Genomic DNA, 17,494 nt, shown 5'->3' with positions numbered 1-17,494 from the left:
AAGGGCAAGCGGGGCGGGGGAGATGAAAGACACAGTGAAGAAGGTCCCACGTGTAAGACATGCGAGGAGGGGTGCGACGTACAACCACCACAAGGCTCTTTTATAAGAGTTAAGATAAATTTAATCATTTAAAGTTTATGAACTAAACTAAACATCTCTATCAAGTTTAAGGACAAGCAATGCATTTTTACCCGACGTATCATCACGACCAATTTAAGTAGCCCCGCCTTTTATAGGTAGAGATGTAAGTAGTTTATTCTATAAAATTGGTCAGACTTGAAAAAGTTTGACTTTAAACAATGATAGAACTTCTTATATTTAGAAACGAATGTGGTTGGTGACAATTTCGAAGGCTAACCGGTCCGGATGACAGAATTTTGACACAAATAGCCCCACGGTTTTGAGAAATAGCTTTAGGAGGTTATAGTAGTAAACTGTTGGAGGTACACCTAAACATGGGATTTCTACAAATTGTTTTATAAATTAAATGTAGATATTGTTGCTCATCGAAAACGTCGTGTGTGGTGATGCGATCTGAATCTGATCTGAAACAACTAGCCGGACATGGTTTCGTGGCGATCTCGGCTGTGTTCCACTGTCCCTGATGACGCCGTACTACAGTGCTACGAGCAGAACGGACGGAAAGAACGCGTCTCGGCAGCACGTGAGTTGGCACGGAGCCACGGACGCACGTCAGAGCTGTGTCGTAGTGCGTGTGTGGACGGATTCGCGGGACAGCGTGTGTTTAATTTCTGCCAATAGTTTGGCCTCTTGTGCCGTTGCATGCTCTGTTTCCATCTGTATTTTTTCCCCTCCTTGCAGCTCTTGTTGGGTACTGCGAAAATGAAATAATAAATACTCCATATTATGCTACGGGAACGAGCCAAGAAACAAGACAGTTGACTCGCTAGTGACGTTTCAGACTAATGTAGGAATACTGTGAACTAGTCAAGGAAGGTATCTAGAGTGGGTAGAGGCGTGCTACAATGGTGTGATGGAGGTGAAGAAGTTAACACCTAGCTTTTTTTTCCGAAAAGAAGGAGAAACCCCGGTAGCTAAAATATTCTTGGGTCGTTTTACATCAGTTCATCTTGAAAGCAAGGCAAAAGCTTTCTCGATTTTATTAGTTAAGTGGGAAGCTTTCTCGATTTTATTAGTTAAGTGGGAGTATAATAACGGTATCGTACACTCTGGCTACCCCAAGCCAACAATGAAAATTCTACTGCTATTTTTATAGAAAAAATAAACTAAAAAAATTAGCGAGCTAAATGGGCTGCATGGGAAACTTGCTAGATCTGCTTCTTAGGTAAAAACTATGGTTAACTCTGTTCATTAAGCAAAACGCTCGACCCACGAGTTTATGCGTATTTTTTGGACAAACCTTTATTAAAAGCCAATTTATCGACAAGCCAAGGCCTTTCTACGGAGTACTCCCTCTGTCCGCAAAAGACTGGACGTTTGGTGTTTTCCAAAGGAATTAAGGATTTTGCAGAAAAGCCCCTCCTTCCCTCCATTACTCCATGCTTAATACTGCACACTCCACAGCAATTGCAATTGCAAGTAAATAATTCTCACCACCGCCACAGCAGTACTACTAGTACTCCCGCCAGATTACAATTAGCAATGCAATTAGCTTGCTTCCCGTCATATTACAATTAGTACAAAAATTTGAATAGCCGCCAGGAATCAATTTGGGCAATCCAAAAGACTTGTCCGGCTATACATCAATACATTTGCGCCCAGCTAAATAATCACACAAACACACACAATCTCTCTCTCTCTCTCTCTCTCTCTCTCCCTCCCTCCCTCCCTCTCTCCTCTCTCTCCATGGCAATTGATCTGAACATGGCACAAGGTGAGGAAGAAGATGAACCTGAGCCACCCTTACACGAAGAAGAGCTCCAGGCCGGTCATCACTTTGATCTGAACATGGTGAGGGAGAAGATGAACATGAGACCTACATTGAAAATGGAGAAGAGGATCTGCAAGATTCAGATGAATCAGGTTAGTGAAACAACTACTCACAATTGAATGTTTCATTACAATGTTACTAAACTAATCATGCTAGTACAGAAGCTAGATTTAGAGGGGAAAAGATAATGATCTGTACTGTATGGTTGTATGGTGGCAAAAAAATTAAGTGGATCAAGATCATTATTTACTGTTGAAACAGCATATTATTGTGTTCAAGTTTTTAAACTTTATTGTCAAAACAACATACTGTCAAATTAGATTACAACTAGAACAATGAAACACATACTAGCATATAAATAGTGTTGGGAAGGATACAAAAACTGGAACAATGACACACATACTAGCATATAAATAGTCCAGCAATATAGTTTAGTTTACCTTACTTTTCTAATTTAGTATACTTTTCAAATACTCACATAACCTCACCTTGTAGACAATGAGATTGAAGACCAAGATGGTGCTTTCCAGACCATGGAAGAGGAACTACAAGCAATGAATAATGCTCTAGAAGATCTTCAAGTTGACGAGGACGACTATGGTGTGTATGCAGGTGATGTAGAGATTGAATTTGAGGAAGAAGAGCTTGTTGATTCAAGATCAGAAGAACACGTGGAAGTGCAGCAAGAGCAAGCCCATAATGAGCAAGTACATGATGAAGACAAATACAAGAATTTAACAGAGTTGCAAAGGTCCAGCATTTATGCAGAATTACTAGCGAGAAGTAATAATTGGAAATTAAAGAAGAACACAACCAAAGAAGTTGCAAACATCTTCAATGTTTCAGTGTACAAGGTCAGACATCTTTGGAGGAGAGTGAAGGAGTGTCGCCAACAAGGCATACCCGTTGATATAAGATCAAGGAAGCCAAAAAATTGTGGTCGCAAGAGGATTCTAGTTGACCTCAGTGCTGTTCCTAACATTCCTCAAAATCAGCGGAGAACTATACGTAGTCTTGCAGTAGCTTTGGGTGTGAAGAAAACCACACTTCATAAGATTTTTACGGAAGGCTTGCTGGATAGGCATTCAAGTTCGCTCAAGCCATATTTGAGGGAAGCAAACAAGAAGGCCAGGCTTCGGTTTTGCATCTCTATGTTTGACCAACAGAGTTTGCAAAATAGGCCGACATTCAAGGACATGCGTAACATAATCCATTTAGATGAGAAGTGGTTTAACGCCACCCAAAAGACCATGAAATTATACAAGCTGCCAACGGAAGAGGACCCACATAGGACTGTACAAAATAAAAACTCCGTTGGCAAAGTAATGTTTTTGGTTTTAATAGCAAGGCCTAGATATAATGCAGAAGGTATTTGCATTTTTGATGGGAAGATAGGCATTTGGCCCTTTATCAAAAAGGTGAATTTCAACTTTTACTCTTTGTAATTATTGTGCACATCAGCATTTAGTCTAACTTGATCATAAAGTTTATTTATTTGTTTGTTTTTGGTTCGCTCAACCATTTGTTTGTTTATTTTAGGAGCCAGCGCCAAGGAGTAGTGATAATCGTCCAAGAGGGACTCTTATCACCAAAACTAGCAAAGTTAAAAGGAAAACGTCGAGGCAGTTTTTGATCCCGAAAGTACTACCTGCTATTCAGGCGGTTTGGCCCCAAGAGCTCGCCAGTGAGACCATATGGATCCAACAAGATAATGCACCCTCACATGTCCCGAGTGATGACCCAGGTTTTGCTAATGCTGTTGCCCAAACAGGGCTTGATATCCGCCTCATGCAACAGCCTGCAAACTCACCGGATATGAATATCTTAGATCTTGGCCTATTTTCTTCGCTACAGTCCAATGCATCTAGACTCGTCTCTAACAATTTAGATGAGCTAATCAACAATGTGAAGCAAGAATATGATGCTTATGATGCCGATAAGATCAATAGGGTTTTCCTTACACTACAAAGTTGTTTGCTTGAGGTCATGAAGATTGGTGGAGGCAACCGCTACAAGATCCCCCACATGTATAAGGATGGCCTAGAGCGTACAAGAAATCTTCCTAATGTTCTAGGTTGTGACCGTGAACTCTATGAGAGCGTTCTACAAACCTTAGCCGACTAGTTGTAATGGTGGATGTGGTAACATTTTGTAATGCTGGACTTATGGTTAAGTCAGATGCATGGTTGGTTGTTTTTCTATGTTTAACTTTGATGGTTTTGGTGGACTTTGGTTAAATCAGATGCTGGAATTGGGATCAGTCTTGAGATCAGAGAGCAAGAATCTGTAGCTTATAGCTTCCTTGGTAAAAGAGATAGCAAGTTCGTGTAGAAAATCTTCAGTTTTCGGTGTAGTGCAGCTAGAACCCAAAAAACACCAAAAATAACAAGTTCTACATCTAGATGCTTTGTCCCCAGATCTGGTAAACATGTCATACAATTAGATGCTTTGTTCCCAGATTTTGTAGACTTTTTAGTTAAGCTTTGCAAAGGACAAAAACAACCCAAATTTCCAGAAGACCAGAACCAGATCATGCATCTGAAGTTCTACATCTAGTGATTCAAAGTTTAATTGCATCATCTTTATTTAACAAGTCAGATTGGAGTAACACAAAAGTGCAGAGCCATTTAAACCAATACATTTAATTATGACTGCTTTTTCTGATCACACACAAAAGATTGGAGTAACCATCAGATTTCCCTACCAGATCATTTTTTTTACCGGGGATCCCTACCAAATCATCATACATTTTTAGTCATCTCTTTATATAATGTATTATATGTCATAGTTCAGATTTGTCCACCTTTGTTCTGAATTCTGCTGGCTGTGTCTGATTATAAGAACAGCATGTTCCTCAATCTTATTTAGCACAACATCTCTCAAGAAAAAGAAAGAATCATTCCCCACCAAATTGTGCACCAACATGCATCTGTGCACCCAAAATAGCTTTATAGACGAAAGGTAAATCATCACTTTATCCCATAAAAGAACGAGCAAGACTGATTCATAGAGAATACACGCAACATCCAGCAAATCATCCAACAGATCATGCGTTCATATGATGAGCTTACTCGCTACTTGTAGGACTTCTCGGTGACATACCCAGCGCCAGCGGACACGCCGTCCTGCACAACAACTTGACCGGCGCCATCGCCGGCTACAGCACCGTCGCTGCCATCGCCGGCTACTGGACCACCGCCATCCTCGTCTTCGTCTAGGTCTACGAGCTTGGCCCCGTGTTGCCTCCGCCGAAAGATCCTCCGCGGCAGGAACACAGGCGGACGAGCCGGCCTGGAGGCACGAGCATGGATGGGGCCTCCAGATCCGCGGCTGCGTACTGCGCCGCTGGCCGCCGCGAGGCCCGCGATGGCCCTGGCTAACGGATCGGCGCCTTCGCCTGCTCCTCCGCCCACTCCTCCCCCCGCCATGGATGACTCCGTGGGATGCACGAGGAGCTTCCCGACAGCTTATAAGGACTGGCTGCCATTACTCCGGGACGACGGCGACGGGCTTCGATTGGAGGCTGCTGCGACGGGAATCTGCAATTTGGATCGGGAAGGGAGGAAGTTGGTGGAGAAGATGGGGATTTGGGGTTGGGGTGGGTCGTCGGGGGAGACTGAATCCTAGGCAACCGGGCAGGGGGGTGAATGAAAAATTCCATCGCCAGACGTACGGTCTTTCGCGGACAAACGCTCGAGCCAGACGTACGGTCTTTTGCGTACGGAGGGAGTAGCGACTTTAATTCATATTCTTGTCAAAAACTTCAATTCATTTTCTACCAACATCGATCAATTCTTGACCAACCAGAACTTTTACAAATATTTTTGCTCAGCCAAAACCAAACACCCCTTGGTCCAAGAAGATATCCAGTGCTCCCACCCCTTAGGGTGCTACCGTGCTCCCAACGCACGGTAGCACTTCTAAAAAGTTTTCAAAAAATTTAAAATAAATTGAGTGAGTTCATAAGATATGTGTCTAACATGTCACAAAGTTTCAAATTCAAATTCATTATATCCATAGAGAAACAAAAAAGACAAATCCAGATGTAAGTAGGTCGCAAAAAGACGAAAACACAAAAAACAAAATTTCTGACAACACTATTCATGTTTGCATTTGTCTTTTTTGTTTCTCTCGGTGTATAATGAATTTGGATTTAAAACTTTATGACATGGTAGACACATATCTTATGAACCCACTCGATTAATTTTAAATTTTTTAAAAACTTTTTAGAAGTGCTATCGTCGTTGGTACCCTAAGGGTGGGAGCACTGATTATCTTCTCCCTTTGGTCCCCCTAGGCAGCCCTCGAGGAGAGAGTGTATAGGGTTAACTTTTTGAATTGAAGACATTCCAGCTGTTCAGCAGACCCGCCACGCCATGACACGGACCATGACCCCGTTTCCAACCTCTTGCAAAGCTGCTCCGATCATATGCTGGTACAGAAATATATTTAGGTGACAACATATTCGAAGAGGAAAACACCAGAAAAATCCAGCGAAGCCAGAGACAGCCAGCTACGCGGACAGGGCGGAGAGAGCGATCTTCCCCCCTCCTCCCGCATAAAAACTGGAAGAATCTTTCTCGAGCCGGCTCGCCTCGCACTCTCTCTCCCTCCCCCCCGCTCTCCCGCACGCATCAGCCTCAAGAAAACCCAGACGCAAACCAAACAGACGCGCCGAGCCGCGCCGCGTCGAGAAATCCCGAGGAAAGCCGTCCCCATTGCCGCATGGCTGCGGCCGCTGGCTTCGGGCCGCTCGTGGGCGCCGCGGCGGCTACGCTCCTCGCGGCAGTCTTCCTCGCCGCCGTGCTAGGGCGGCGGCGGCGCCGCCGGGCTCCGGTCGAAGGGAGCACCGCGCCGGGGGGTGGCTGCGCGGTCGCTGACGGAGAAGGGCACGCCGCCGAGGATGGCACGACGGACGTCATCATCGTTGGCGCCGGAGTGGCCGGATCTGCGCTCGCCTACACGCTCGGAAAGGTGGCCTCTTCTTTGCCTTGTCGTTTGCTTCCGTGCTTCCGTTGGCTTCGGCGGAAAATTCTTCTTCCGTTCAGATTGGAAATTGCTGTTCTTGTTCCTCTTAATCTGACCTTTTGCTTTGCGTCAAGAACAAAGACCGAATTTATTATATTCAAAAGAATATCACAAGATTGAATTTCTGTTCGATGGGTGATTGAGTGGTCAAATTTTCCATCAAGAATTCCCCAACAGGAAGTTCCACCATGAAGTAGATAATCTAAAACACCCCTTTCTGGATTCTGTTCAAGAAGGCAACCGCTTTGTTAGTCGAGCGATATCATCGATCCATAGTCATATGTATTCGTTAAAAATACATCATGCAACGGCTGTTGATCTGGGTAGATGCATGCAATGAGTAATTGTGATTTCTTGCAACTTCTCCTTGGTGTTTTTTGCACGTTTCAAATCTTGGAAGAAAGCGAAGTCCCTGTCCAACATGTATCTTGTCTCTGTTGTGGGTGTGGAATTCATGTGGCATCGGGAAGATGTTCCCGTAATTATCATGTCACGCAACTGTAAATAGAAATTTCTCTTCCAAAGTCTTTTTCCAAAAAGCAGTGGTTCGATTTTTCGCCACCTTGTTTTTGTATGGACTATGGACCAACCAATCTTTTGTTTTCTGTTGGCCACGAGGCCCACCACACGCCTGGACGGACTGAAGAGAAAGAAAGGAACGGCGGGAAGAATATTTAACATAAGAATTTTGTTAATTTGGTCTTGAAAATACCACTGGAATTGAAAAGGAGGTTTTGTTAGATCGCACAAGAAATTTGGACGTCGGTCCATTTAGCTGAGAAAATATGGGTAATCTCTACTCTCAAAGGAGAACATTTGAAAGTATTGTGCTAACTCAAACAAAGCTGTCAACTACTCGTAAATGGGCAAACGGGAGAGGAGTCGTATGTATCATCTTTTCTCTTTCTCTACTCGTGTCCATGCCCTCTCGTTCCACCTGCTCCAACAGAGCAGTGATGTGATCTAGCTTTGCATCATCATTAACTAAATGCTCAACTACTTTGATGGCCCACTCACGCTTACAAGAGCTCTGACAATGATATGTCATCAATACAAAAATGTTGGGTATGTTATTGAACTTTTCTTTTTTACAGCGGGTATGTTATTGAACTTGGTTCTTTATCTTTCGTTTGGAAGTCTTTCACATTACAACTTTACAAGTGATATTTTTTAGTAAAATTAAGGAAGAAAGCTCTTTTTATAACCGTCAGTACCATCCAAGCGTGATAAGATGATCTCAACGTGTACATACATAAATAGCTCTCTTTTTTGGTGTGGCCGGGGTCCTGTAGCTTTATTTGGAATGAAATTAATTTGTAAAAAAATTTGCCTTTTATCTCATACTTATTGGTTGCAGTGGGTAACTTTCCCTAAAGAGAGTATTACTGTGGCTAACCTAGTCTCATTTGGATTTGGATAGAACTAATATATGCAGTTGTGCAGCTCACCGTGATAAAGTGGTGCATTACTGTTATCCTGGATTTTTTCCCCCTTATATCTGGCTTTATTTTGGTGACACAGGATGGTCGGCGAGTCCATGTTATAGAGAGGGACCTGACAGAGCCAGATAGAATTGTGGGTGAACTGTTACAACCTGGAGGTTACTTGAGATTGATGGAATTGGGCCTGCAGGGTAAGCCTTACTCCCTATTGCTCACAATGGTTTATAACAGTAATTTAGATACTGTATACTAATTCTTTGACTATATCCAGACTGTGTTGACGAAATTGATGCACAACGTGTCCTTGGTTATGCATTATTCAAAGATGGGAAGAACACGAAGCTTTCTTACCCCTTGGAGAAGTTCCATTCAGATGTTGCTGGTAGGAGCTTTCACAATGGACGGTTTATACAGAGGATGCGTCAAAAAGCAGCGTCTTTGCCTAAGTAATACCCATTGTCCATATGAGATATCTTCAGTACAGTACTTTTTTTGTGTACTTGTTTGTATGGCATCTGGTATTCTTCCATGTGATTAATTTTGTAAGTTGTGCCTGACAATGATATACTTCAGAAGTATCACCTTATGTGCTCCTTTAATTTAGATTATGTGGAAGTTCTTTATTTGGGTGTGTTCACTCTCATTTTCGTTTCGTTTCTTAGGTTTCTATTTTATATTGGTTTCATTCACATGTATCTGACTATTCACACACTAGCAGTTTGAACTGAGATTCATATTTGGTCTACTGTGGGGTTTTCAGTGTGCAGTTGGAGCAAGGAACAGTTACATCTTTGATTGAAGAAAATGGTACAGTCAAGGGTGTACAATACAAGATTAAGTCAGGTGAAGAACAAAAAGCTTACGCACCATTGACAATTGTGTGTGATGGCTGCTTTTCAAATCTACGGCGTGCCCTTTGCTCTCCAAAGGTACAGTTCTCACATTATACTTGCGGCTGGATATTGTGGTTTACCGTATTGATACTAATGGAATTTTGCTTCCAGGTTGAGGTGCCATCTTGTTTTGTTGGGCTAGTCTTGGAGAATTGTCAACTTCCTCATGCGAATCACGGCCATGTTATCTTGGCCAATCCTTCACCCATCCTATTTTACCCAATTAGCAGCACCGAGGTTCGCTGTTTGGTTGATGTTCCTGGTCAAAAGGTGCCTTCCATAGCAAGTGGTGACATGGCAAATTATCTGAAGACCGTGGTAGCACCTCAGGTACTATTATGAATATTATTATTGCAGGTGGTCTTGTCCCAAGTGTAATTTGCACCTGCGTCATGCCTGTAGTGATGTTAATCGATATCTTATGTTGTGTTTTGCCAGATTCCTCCAGAAATCTATGATTCTTTTGTAGCAGCCATTGATAAGGGAAGCATAAGAACAATGCCAAATAGGAGCATGCCAGCTGCACCACATCCAACACCTGGTGCACTTTTGATGGGGGATGCTTTCAATATGCGACACCCTTTAACTGGTGGAGGAATGACTGTTGCATTATCTGACATAGTCGTCCTCCGTAATCTTCTCAAGCCTCTTCGTAATCTGCATGATGCCTCTTCTTTGTGCAAATACCTTGAATCCTTCTATACATTGCGGAAGGTCAGTCTTCATGTTGTGGTTTATCGACTGTTGTGTCACGGCATAATATGGTTTCTTTAATAAAATTTATTTTCTTTTTCAGCCGGTTGCCTCTACGATAAACACATTGGCGGGTGCTCTATACAAGGTCTTCAGTTCCTCACCCGACAAAGCTAGGGATGAAATGCGTCAAGCTTGCTTTGATTACTTGAGCCTTGGAGGTGTCTGTTCGAATGGGCCTATTGCTCTACTCTCTGGTCTTAATCCTCGGCCATTGAGTTTGGTTGCACACTTCTTTGCTGTTGCTATCTATGGTGTTGGACGACTGATGCTCCCCGTTCCTTCACCTAAAAGAATGTGGATCGGAGCGAGGTTGATTTCGGTAAGTCCACCAGTCTTCTGTTCTTCAAACATTTTTATTATATGTTTATAATGGTACAGTGACACACACTCTGGCTTGGCTAGTTATGAAAAAAAAACATATATGCTTTAGACTATAGTATTAACTGGAAGACAGTATAAACAAGGAACGGAACTGCCTGTTCTCTATTTGTGCTCTTTTGCATTTACTCCAGAATTTTTCAATATGGGTAGCAGAGTTCATGAGATCTTCTCTGTTTCTGTTGGGCTTCTTATAAATCTGCTACATCCTTTTTACTGTTTTGCCGTACTTGTTTGTGTGCTACTGTATGTTTGTGCCAGATCCTATCAAGTTCTGGTATCCACAATATTCTGTTTTTTGACACATATTTTTCAAGAGTGACAAATATATATTATGCTCCTACTGGCTGTAGAGAAATATACATTGTTTGCCTAGACATACGTTTCGCATTTTACTTACAAACACATTTCACTGCAGGGCGCATGTGGCATCATCTTCCCTATCATCAAAGCTGAAGGCGTGAGGCAAATGTTCTTCCCTGCTACTGTCCCTGCATATTACCGGGCTCCTCCTGAAGCGGAGTTCTGAACAATGACGATGCTGCTGATCTGGCACGATGACAATTTTCCTGTGTTGTAGTCATTCGTCAGTGTTCGCCCCTGGTTTGTACTGTCCGGACGGAACGGAGCAAGGAACCTGTATAGTATCTCCCGTGGCCGTGGGTGCTGATCCCGAATGGTAAATTGTACCTGAACTGCTGCATCGGTATCCATGTCAGTTTTTGTTGACTACTAAGCTGTATATCCTTGTTGAACTGATGAGCCGATCTAACTAGAGTTGTTTCTTGTCTATCAAATCTGAGCTTGTGCTGCGTGCGTGGGGGACTCGTGTATCAGTGGTCCATCTTTTGTGTGTTTGCACCATTCAATTTGGATGCTAAGGTTCCCTAAATCTGGCTCTTTCTGCCTTGCTAAGATGAGACGATAAGCACCACGCATATAAGCACACTGCACACGGCCCTACTTATGGCAGACAGCCTCTTTTGGGAGCTCTGAGATCTGCCTGGGATGACACATCTCCAGCGCACCAGGAGTCCAGCTGGCCTGGAAGGGATTGCTACGTTATCCTGCACCATCTTGTCCCCCGATCAGATCCGCTGAACGAAAAGACCCGTGCTGTTTCCGTATTGAGTTCCGCAGAGGGTTCAGAAAGAAAATTCCACAAAGCAATGCAACTTTGTCTCTGGATTGGCATGCGTGCGTGGATCCTCGTTGCAGTTTGGCATACGTTTCTTTCCTTCGTAAGTACGGTTGCGGCATGTGTTTAGTCTGCTGCGTATACCATTACCATGTGACATGCGCCAGTAGGTTGGGCGATGTGTGCGTCAATATGAGTTGTACGCGAACTTGATCAATTGGCAATTAAATGTAGCAGCACGTAGGATAAAGAATTTGCTTCTTTCCGTGACCAATTTTTACCTAGCTGGTGACTTGGGTACCTTCTAATGCGAGATACCACCATCACGATTATTTACATTGGCAAAACACATAGAATTCTGAATCTTTCTGCCATTGCGCCCATGCTATGATGTCCTAATCTACCGCGACCGTCCATCCTTTCTTGTCCTCGGCCAGGCCCATCTGGATCGACGTCAGATCCGTGTACAGTTCCCGCGACAACGTGTCTTGGCCCGTCCTGAACTCGTACCTGCAGAAGAAAACGGGGAAAGGATTCTGACCAACACTGAACGAAGCATCTTTCTGTACTACGAATTTTTCCCAGCGAACCGGAAGAGCTTTGCGTTCTTCACCTTGTCCCTTGGTAGGTAACGGTCGACACTGGCGTGACACCGACGGCCGTCCCCGTGCAGAACACTTCGTCTGCACTGACGAGATCGTCGATGGAGACGAGGCGCTCTTCGACCTGCACAGGCAGATCAGAAAATGCAGTGAGCTAGTAATTCAGATGCTGTTGCAACTTGCAACCAACTCGCATTATGGAGTATTTCGATATCAACCGTACTAGAAAGAATGCATCATCAATTGACCTGATAGCCGCGGTCCCTGGCGAGCTCGATGATGCTCTTGCGGGTGATCCCCGGCAGGATCGTCCCCGCCGTCGCCGGCGTCGCGACGGCGCCGCCCTTCACGACGAAGAGGTTGCACGAGGAGGCCTCCTCCACGTACCTCTTGTGAACCGGGTCCAGGTACAGCACGTCCGCGAAACCTTTGCTCTTTGCGTCCATCTGCGGCTTCAGAACCTGAAGACAACATTGGACACCAGCCCGTCAGTGACATCAGTCCGTCAGCTTGTGCGTCAGAGTGAGAGGAATTTTTCTTTTACCGGCGCGTAGTTGGCGATCGTCTTGACCCCGCCGGTCCCGCCCGGCATCGCGCGGTGGATCTCCTCCTCCACGAGCAGGTTTATCGCCGCCAGTCCTTCCTGAAAAACCTCACGGGTAAAAAGATGTCCCATGCACTAGAGTCAGTCAGAGTTTGTTGCAGCCAGAGAGAGTATTCGACTTCTTCCAGACTGCATTGCGTCTGCGCTGACCTTGAAATACGTTCCTACTGGCGCGGCGTAGATCAAGAACATGTACTCGGGTGCCGGCGCCAGGCCGAGGATGGCCCCGCTCCCGATGAGCAGCGGCCTGATGTACAGCGCCCCCTTCCCTTGCGGCGGCACCTGAATGAATGAAACAGCAGCACCGGTGGGTTGCAGATTGCAGACATGTATATCGGTCTCAGCCAAGAACACACTGGTGCATTGTAATTCGACACGCGTAATTACGTACCCAGCGCCTGTTGGCGAGGACGGTCTGCTTGACGGCGTGCACGAACTGCTCGACGGAAGGGGCCGGCATGCACATGCGCTCCGCGCCCACCTGCATCCGCCGCGCGTTCTCCTCCGGCCGGAACAGCGTGTACCCGCCCATCTCCGACGACCTCCTGTACGCCTTCAGACCCTCGAAAAGACCCTGAATCCATTAACAAATGAACACACGCACCACCGGTCAGTATCGCCAATTCACCAGTCGTCAACTTAGTTCGTCAGGTAAGAATTGTGTTGCAGACGGACCTGGCCGTAATTGAGGACGCCGGAGGACGGGCTGAGCTCGACGTTGCCGTAGCGGCTGAGCTCGCCGCGGGAGAAGCCGGCGTCGCCCTGGGAGCACCGCATCACGTACATGTAATCCGTCGGGGTCAGCCCGAAGCCGAGGTTGTCCCAGTCGATGTCACCGCCGCTGCTGTCCTCGTCGGACCTGCAGGCAGGCAGGCACACGCATGTCGCGGTCAGATCGAAATGCATGGCTGCCCAACTTTAGAGAAAGAAACCCAAAGCACAATGGCTGCTAATCGGGGATGATGAACGATGGGACAGTACCGGAATTAACGGAGGAGGGCAACAGATTTTTGATAGAGCTGAAAGACACAAAATCGTTGGGGTACACTTGGAGTAGTTCAGAACAAGAAGAAGAAAAAAACCCGGCATCGATCACTGGGGAAAATAATCGATCGAACATGCAGTTCACCTGTCGACGGAGTCCAGCTGAGGCAGCGACGACCTCCACCTGCACGGGAGAAGAGAGCAGCCGCCAGCAGCAGCAGCTCCGTCGGCCTGCATGGCGAGAAGGCGCCTACCGTGAGTCCCCATCGATCTCATCACCATCGTGGACATGACCAGTCCAGATGGGATCGATCGAAATGCTTCTCCTCAACCGAAAGACGAAGAAAGAAAACGAATAAAAAGAGTTTGATCACGCATGCAGAGGGGGATCTGAACTGTAAACCACGGAAATCTCGCCCCCACGCGCAGCACTTACGCACCGTTCCGAGAAGGCCTCGGAGGCCGCCGCTGACCCGCGCCAAGGCATGGCCGTTGCAGGAGGCCCATGGGAGCACGCGCTTCGCAGACGACAGCACTGCCATGCACACACACACTACACGGCCGTCTAGATCGACCAGTCCGACCTTCTCGGGCAAATTCAGTTCTTTCAGGAAATCGAACCTGATTAATCACCTCCCTGACCTTAAACGGCAAGTGTTCGATGTGGATGAGAGAGCACACAGCTAGTAAAGTTACTGCCAGTCGTCCGCAAAGAGGCTTCTATATAAGCCGTGGAGAACTTGGGCAAGTGTTAGATTTTGCGAGCTGCGTTCCAGACTAGCTTACACCAGGACACATGCAATGGTTTTTGGTAACGTTCGATGAAGACGTGGCTGCGATGTTATTACGGACGAGCGTGTGCCGAGCTGTGGGAACTTAACATGGGAGCAGCTGGCCTTTTTCCTGGATAGAGACAAACGCAGTGGCTGCCGTACGTGGGTCCGGGCGCTGGCTGCGTCCTGCGTGTGGCCCCGCGGCGCAGTGGCAGAGAGATGCAGCCGCGCATGGCACGGCACCTCAGCAGAAGTAGGAAGCCGTTGTCGCACGGTGCCTCAGCCGCGTGGCCGCCTGTCACGTACGGCTCCCCACCAATCCTTATAGCTAGGAGCTTCTCAACTTGGTGGTGGTTCCGCAGTGAACCAGAATTCTCTGCCGATCGAATACCTCTTCGCATTTTCCATGAGAAGAAGACATGGCCACTACCACACTCCGTTCGCTTTCATCGCCAATACGAACCTAGTTGTTGTTTGTCTTCATTTTCTTAATCCACGGCGGCCCGGAGTACCCCACCCACCGCGCGCGGCAAGCTCTCTAGCTCGAGCTGGCGACACCAGCGAGTCCTGGCTTGCTTATCGTCTTCGTTTTTTCGTCTTGATGGACAGCAAGCGGTTGCTTATCTTGTTATCCTTTGCATGTAGCTAAGGCAGGCCATGACTTGGTGTCTTTCTATGGTACACGTCTTATTGGAAGGTGCATGCATGCAGCTGATCCGAGCTTGCAACGGAGCATGGCCCTCGCTTACGTGTCTCGACGTGCGCCTTCTCGAGTCGCCTCAAAATGATCCATATAATGGGCTAAAGCAGCAGATAGGCACTAGCTCATCCTAAAGTGGATGGGATCAGCTGACTGTATTAAGCATGTGCCAAGGTCATGTGTGCGGCGTGCCCCCACAATATCGACGCAACGGACGTGTGCATCATTAATTTTGATGCAGATGCCGGGGGTCTCGACCTCCTTTCCGAAGAAAAAAACAATATCGATGCAAATCCATTGTTGGCGCAGCTACCATCTTCGATCTCCCAGCAGTTTCTGACCATTTTTTTTCCTGAGAATCAACTAGTAGTCGATTTTGTCGTAGAAACTAAATGAAAATCCTCCCTTTGACTGCATGTCTAATCTGTTTTGTAGTTAATGAGCTCATTGAGCACCTAGCAGCGAAGGCGTACACAGGCGAGGTTTGGTGCTGTGATTTTCCTTTTCCAAACGACCCAAAGATCGGAAGCCATTACCTATCTTCGGATCGTTTTTTTTTGTTGCTATGATGGAAATTAGAATGGATCCAACAGGCGACAACCATCGATCGGTGGAAGCTAGGCGGCCGTAAAGCCGATTCGATCGTTCGATAGGGCGTGGTCTGCACTTTGTTCTGGTTTGCACGGAGCGGGTGGCTAAGATAGATGCTCCAGGGACCTGACTATCTCGTCAATAGTGATTAATATTTAGCACTTACGTAGAAAAGTGTTCTTGTGCAGACGTACGTTGACACAAAATTAAAACCAATCAGATGCAGTATACGCTCCAGTAGCCATCTTCGAATGACCGGTCCTAGCATACAATTGGAAGCCGACAATTGAACGTTCTAGGTAAATTGTGCAGAAGTTTTGTGGACAGGCTGGTGCCCAAAAGCTTGGGAAAAGGTATCTGGCATCATCTTAGCCGTTGATGGCTGCTTCCCAACCCCTCACTTTTCGGCTGCTTCTCCCGTAGCTGACAAACAGGAATGGACGGACATACAGTTCAAGTCACACTTGACTATACCTGCGCATGTCACCAGCACAGCACGAATATGACCAAAACAGGAGGCATCGGCGCAGGCAGTGAACGACGCAAAGTTAACATTCTTACAGTTACAGGGGCATGAGGACAAGTGCTGATGGTGCCGCGGTGGCAAGTTGGCCCGGGGTATATATGAAGAACGCAACAAGACCTCGTAAAGGAGACAGATTCCTAGAACATGGACCTAAGTCTAGAGAGCTCGAAGCCCTGATGTGTTGAACGCTATGTGCAGCTTGACATGGACAGAGAGGTAACATCGGTGGTGGACAAGTACTTGTGCGAGTCCTTTTTTTGACAGCAATCTTCTTGTGCGAGTCTACGACGCTCTGAATTGACTGAATGTTGCCGGCTGTCTGTTCGTGGGCCGAAGCAGATTGCGTGGTTTTCGGCCCGATAGCTCCCCATTTTAGCCGGTAAAGGCCGTCTGTGTATTCGGCCCACGATAACTCCGGCGAACGGCGAACCACATTCGCCGGCTGCAGCCTTGGGTGACCGCGCAACATCTTTTCATTGGGAAAAAGACGTTCGTTCTGCGTATGCATCTCAGAAGGGGCACACGCTGCCGGTGAGTTATTGTAACTCTAGGATCACGGAACCTGTATGCACTGCTACGTGCTACCGTGTGCTGTGGCCCGTGGTGGCGTGTGACTGACGATCGAGCGTGTTCACGCTGAACGGATGAATTTTACCGTTAGAAGAAACGTTCACGCTGAACGGATGAATTTTAATTGGAAATCCACCGCTAGTTCACGGGATTTGCACGGCCGGCGGAAGCCCTGCCAGCTCCACGTGGTGGAACTGGGCCGGTTCATGGCTACAGTACGCAAGCATTCAATTTAAGCCCAGCCCATCGCACTCTTGCTGAGAGGGAATTAACCCAGTTGGCGACACCTAGCACCTGGCCGGCCCGCGATAAAAATATTTGGCCCTTGGCAAAGCATCCCGAAATTTCAGAAGCGTTGATCGACCGAGTAAATACAATTCGTCCATGACCGTGATTGAGAAGCTGCCTCAATGTACGTGCATGTACACAATCTTTTCACATATCTCGCCCCTATTCGAATTTCTGTTCCATGGCTGCTGTACCAAAGATCTGCTCTCTCCTATCCCACTCCCACGTGCTTTGCTCCGGGATAGCAAACAAATGGGATCATATGCTGCTAGCGTTAGTGATATTTGCCGGTGACAAGACTGACCCATC

General features: G+C 46.4%; 2 protein-coding genes across 4 annotated transcripts; one reads left to right on the top strand and one right to left on the bottom strand.

Annotated features, from left to right (window-relative positions):
* Window positions 1-6,396: 6,396 nt before the first annotated feature.
* Window positions 6,397-11,222, top strand: LOC100839945 (squalene monooxygenase). The gene is made up of 8 exons (XM_003558386.3): window positions 6,397-6,886; window positions 8,462-8,573; window positions 8,654-8,828; window positions 9,143-9,311; window positions 9,387-9,605; window positions 9,714-9,989; window positions 10,072-10,350; window positions 10,828-11,222. The coding sequence occupies exons 1-8, from the start codon at window positions 6,638-6,640 to the stop codon at window positions 10,936-10,938; spliced, it is 1,590 nt and encodes a 529-aa protein (XP_003558434.1). The 5' UTR covers window positions 6,397-6,637; the 3' UTR covers window positions 10,939-11,222.
* A 542-nt stretch (window positions 11,223-11,764) lies between these two features.
* Window positions 11,765-14,577, bottom strand: LOC100839637 (branched-chain-amino-acid aminotransferase 3, chloroplastic). Of its 3 annotated transcripts, none has more exons than XM_003558385.4 (9): window positions 14,178-14,577; window positions 13,883-13,968; window positions 13,429-13,612; window positions 13,145-13,327; window positions 12,904-13,035; window positions 12,694-12,792; window positions 12,398-12,610; window positions 12,161-12,273; window positions 11,765-12,057 (listed from the first exon to the last, which is right to left on the bottom strand). In XM_003558385.4, exons 1-9 carry the CDS (start codon window positions 14,277-14,279, stop codon window positions 11,943-11,945), a joined length of 1,227 nt encoding a protein of 408 aa, XP_003558433.1. In that variant the 5' UTR covers window positions 14,280-14,577; the 3' UTR covers window positions 11,765-11,942. The 3 variants fall into 3 exon arrangements, with proteins under 3 accessions (XP_003558433.1, XP_024312326.1, XP_010228932.1); XM_024456558.1 differs by adding an exon at window positions 13,735-13,772 and having other exon boundaries at window positions 13,883-14,574; XM_010230630.3 differs by having other exon boundaries at window positions 13,735-13,968; window positions 14,178-14,195.
* Window positions 14,578-17,494: the final 2,917 nt, after the last annotated feature.

This window comes from Brachypodium distachyon, chromosome 1 (genome assembly GCF_000005505.3).
Source record: "Brachypodium distachyon strain Bd21 chromosome 1, Brachypodium_distachyon_v3.0, whole genome shotgun sequence".
In the NCBI taxonomy this organism is placed as follows: Eukaryota; Viridiplantae; Streptophyta; class Magnoliopsida; order Poales; family Poaceae; genus Brachypodium; species Brachypodium distachyon.
The sequence above is the reverse complement of the archived record's forward strand: the minus strand, read 5'-3'. Positions and strand labels throughout refer to the sequence as shown.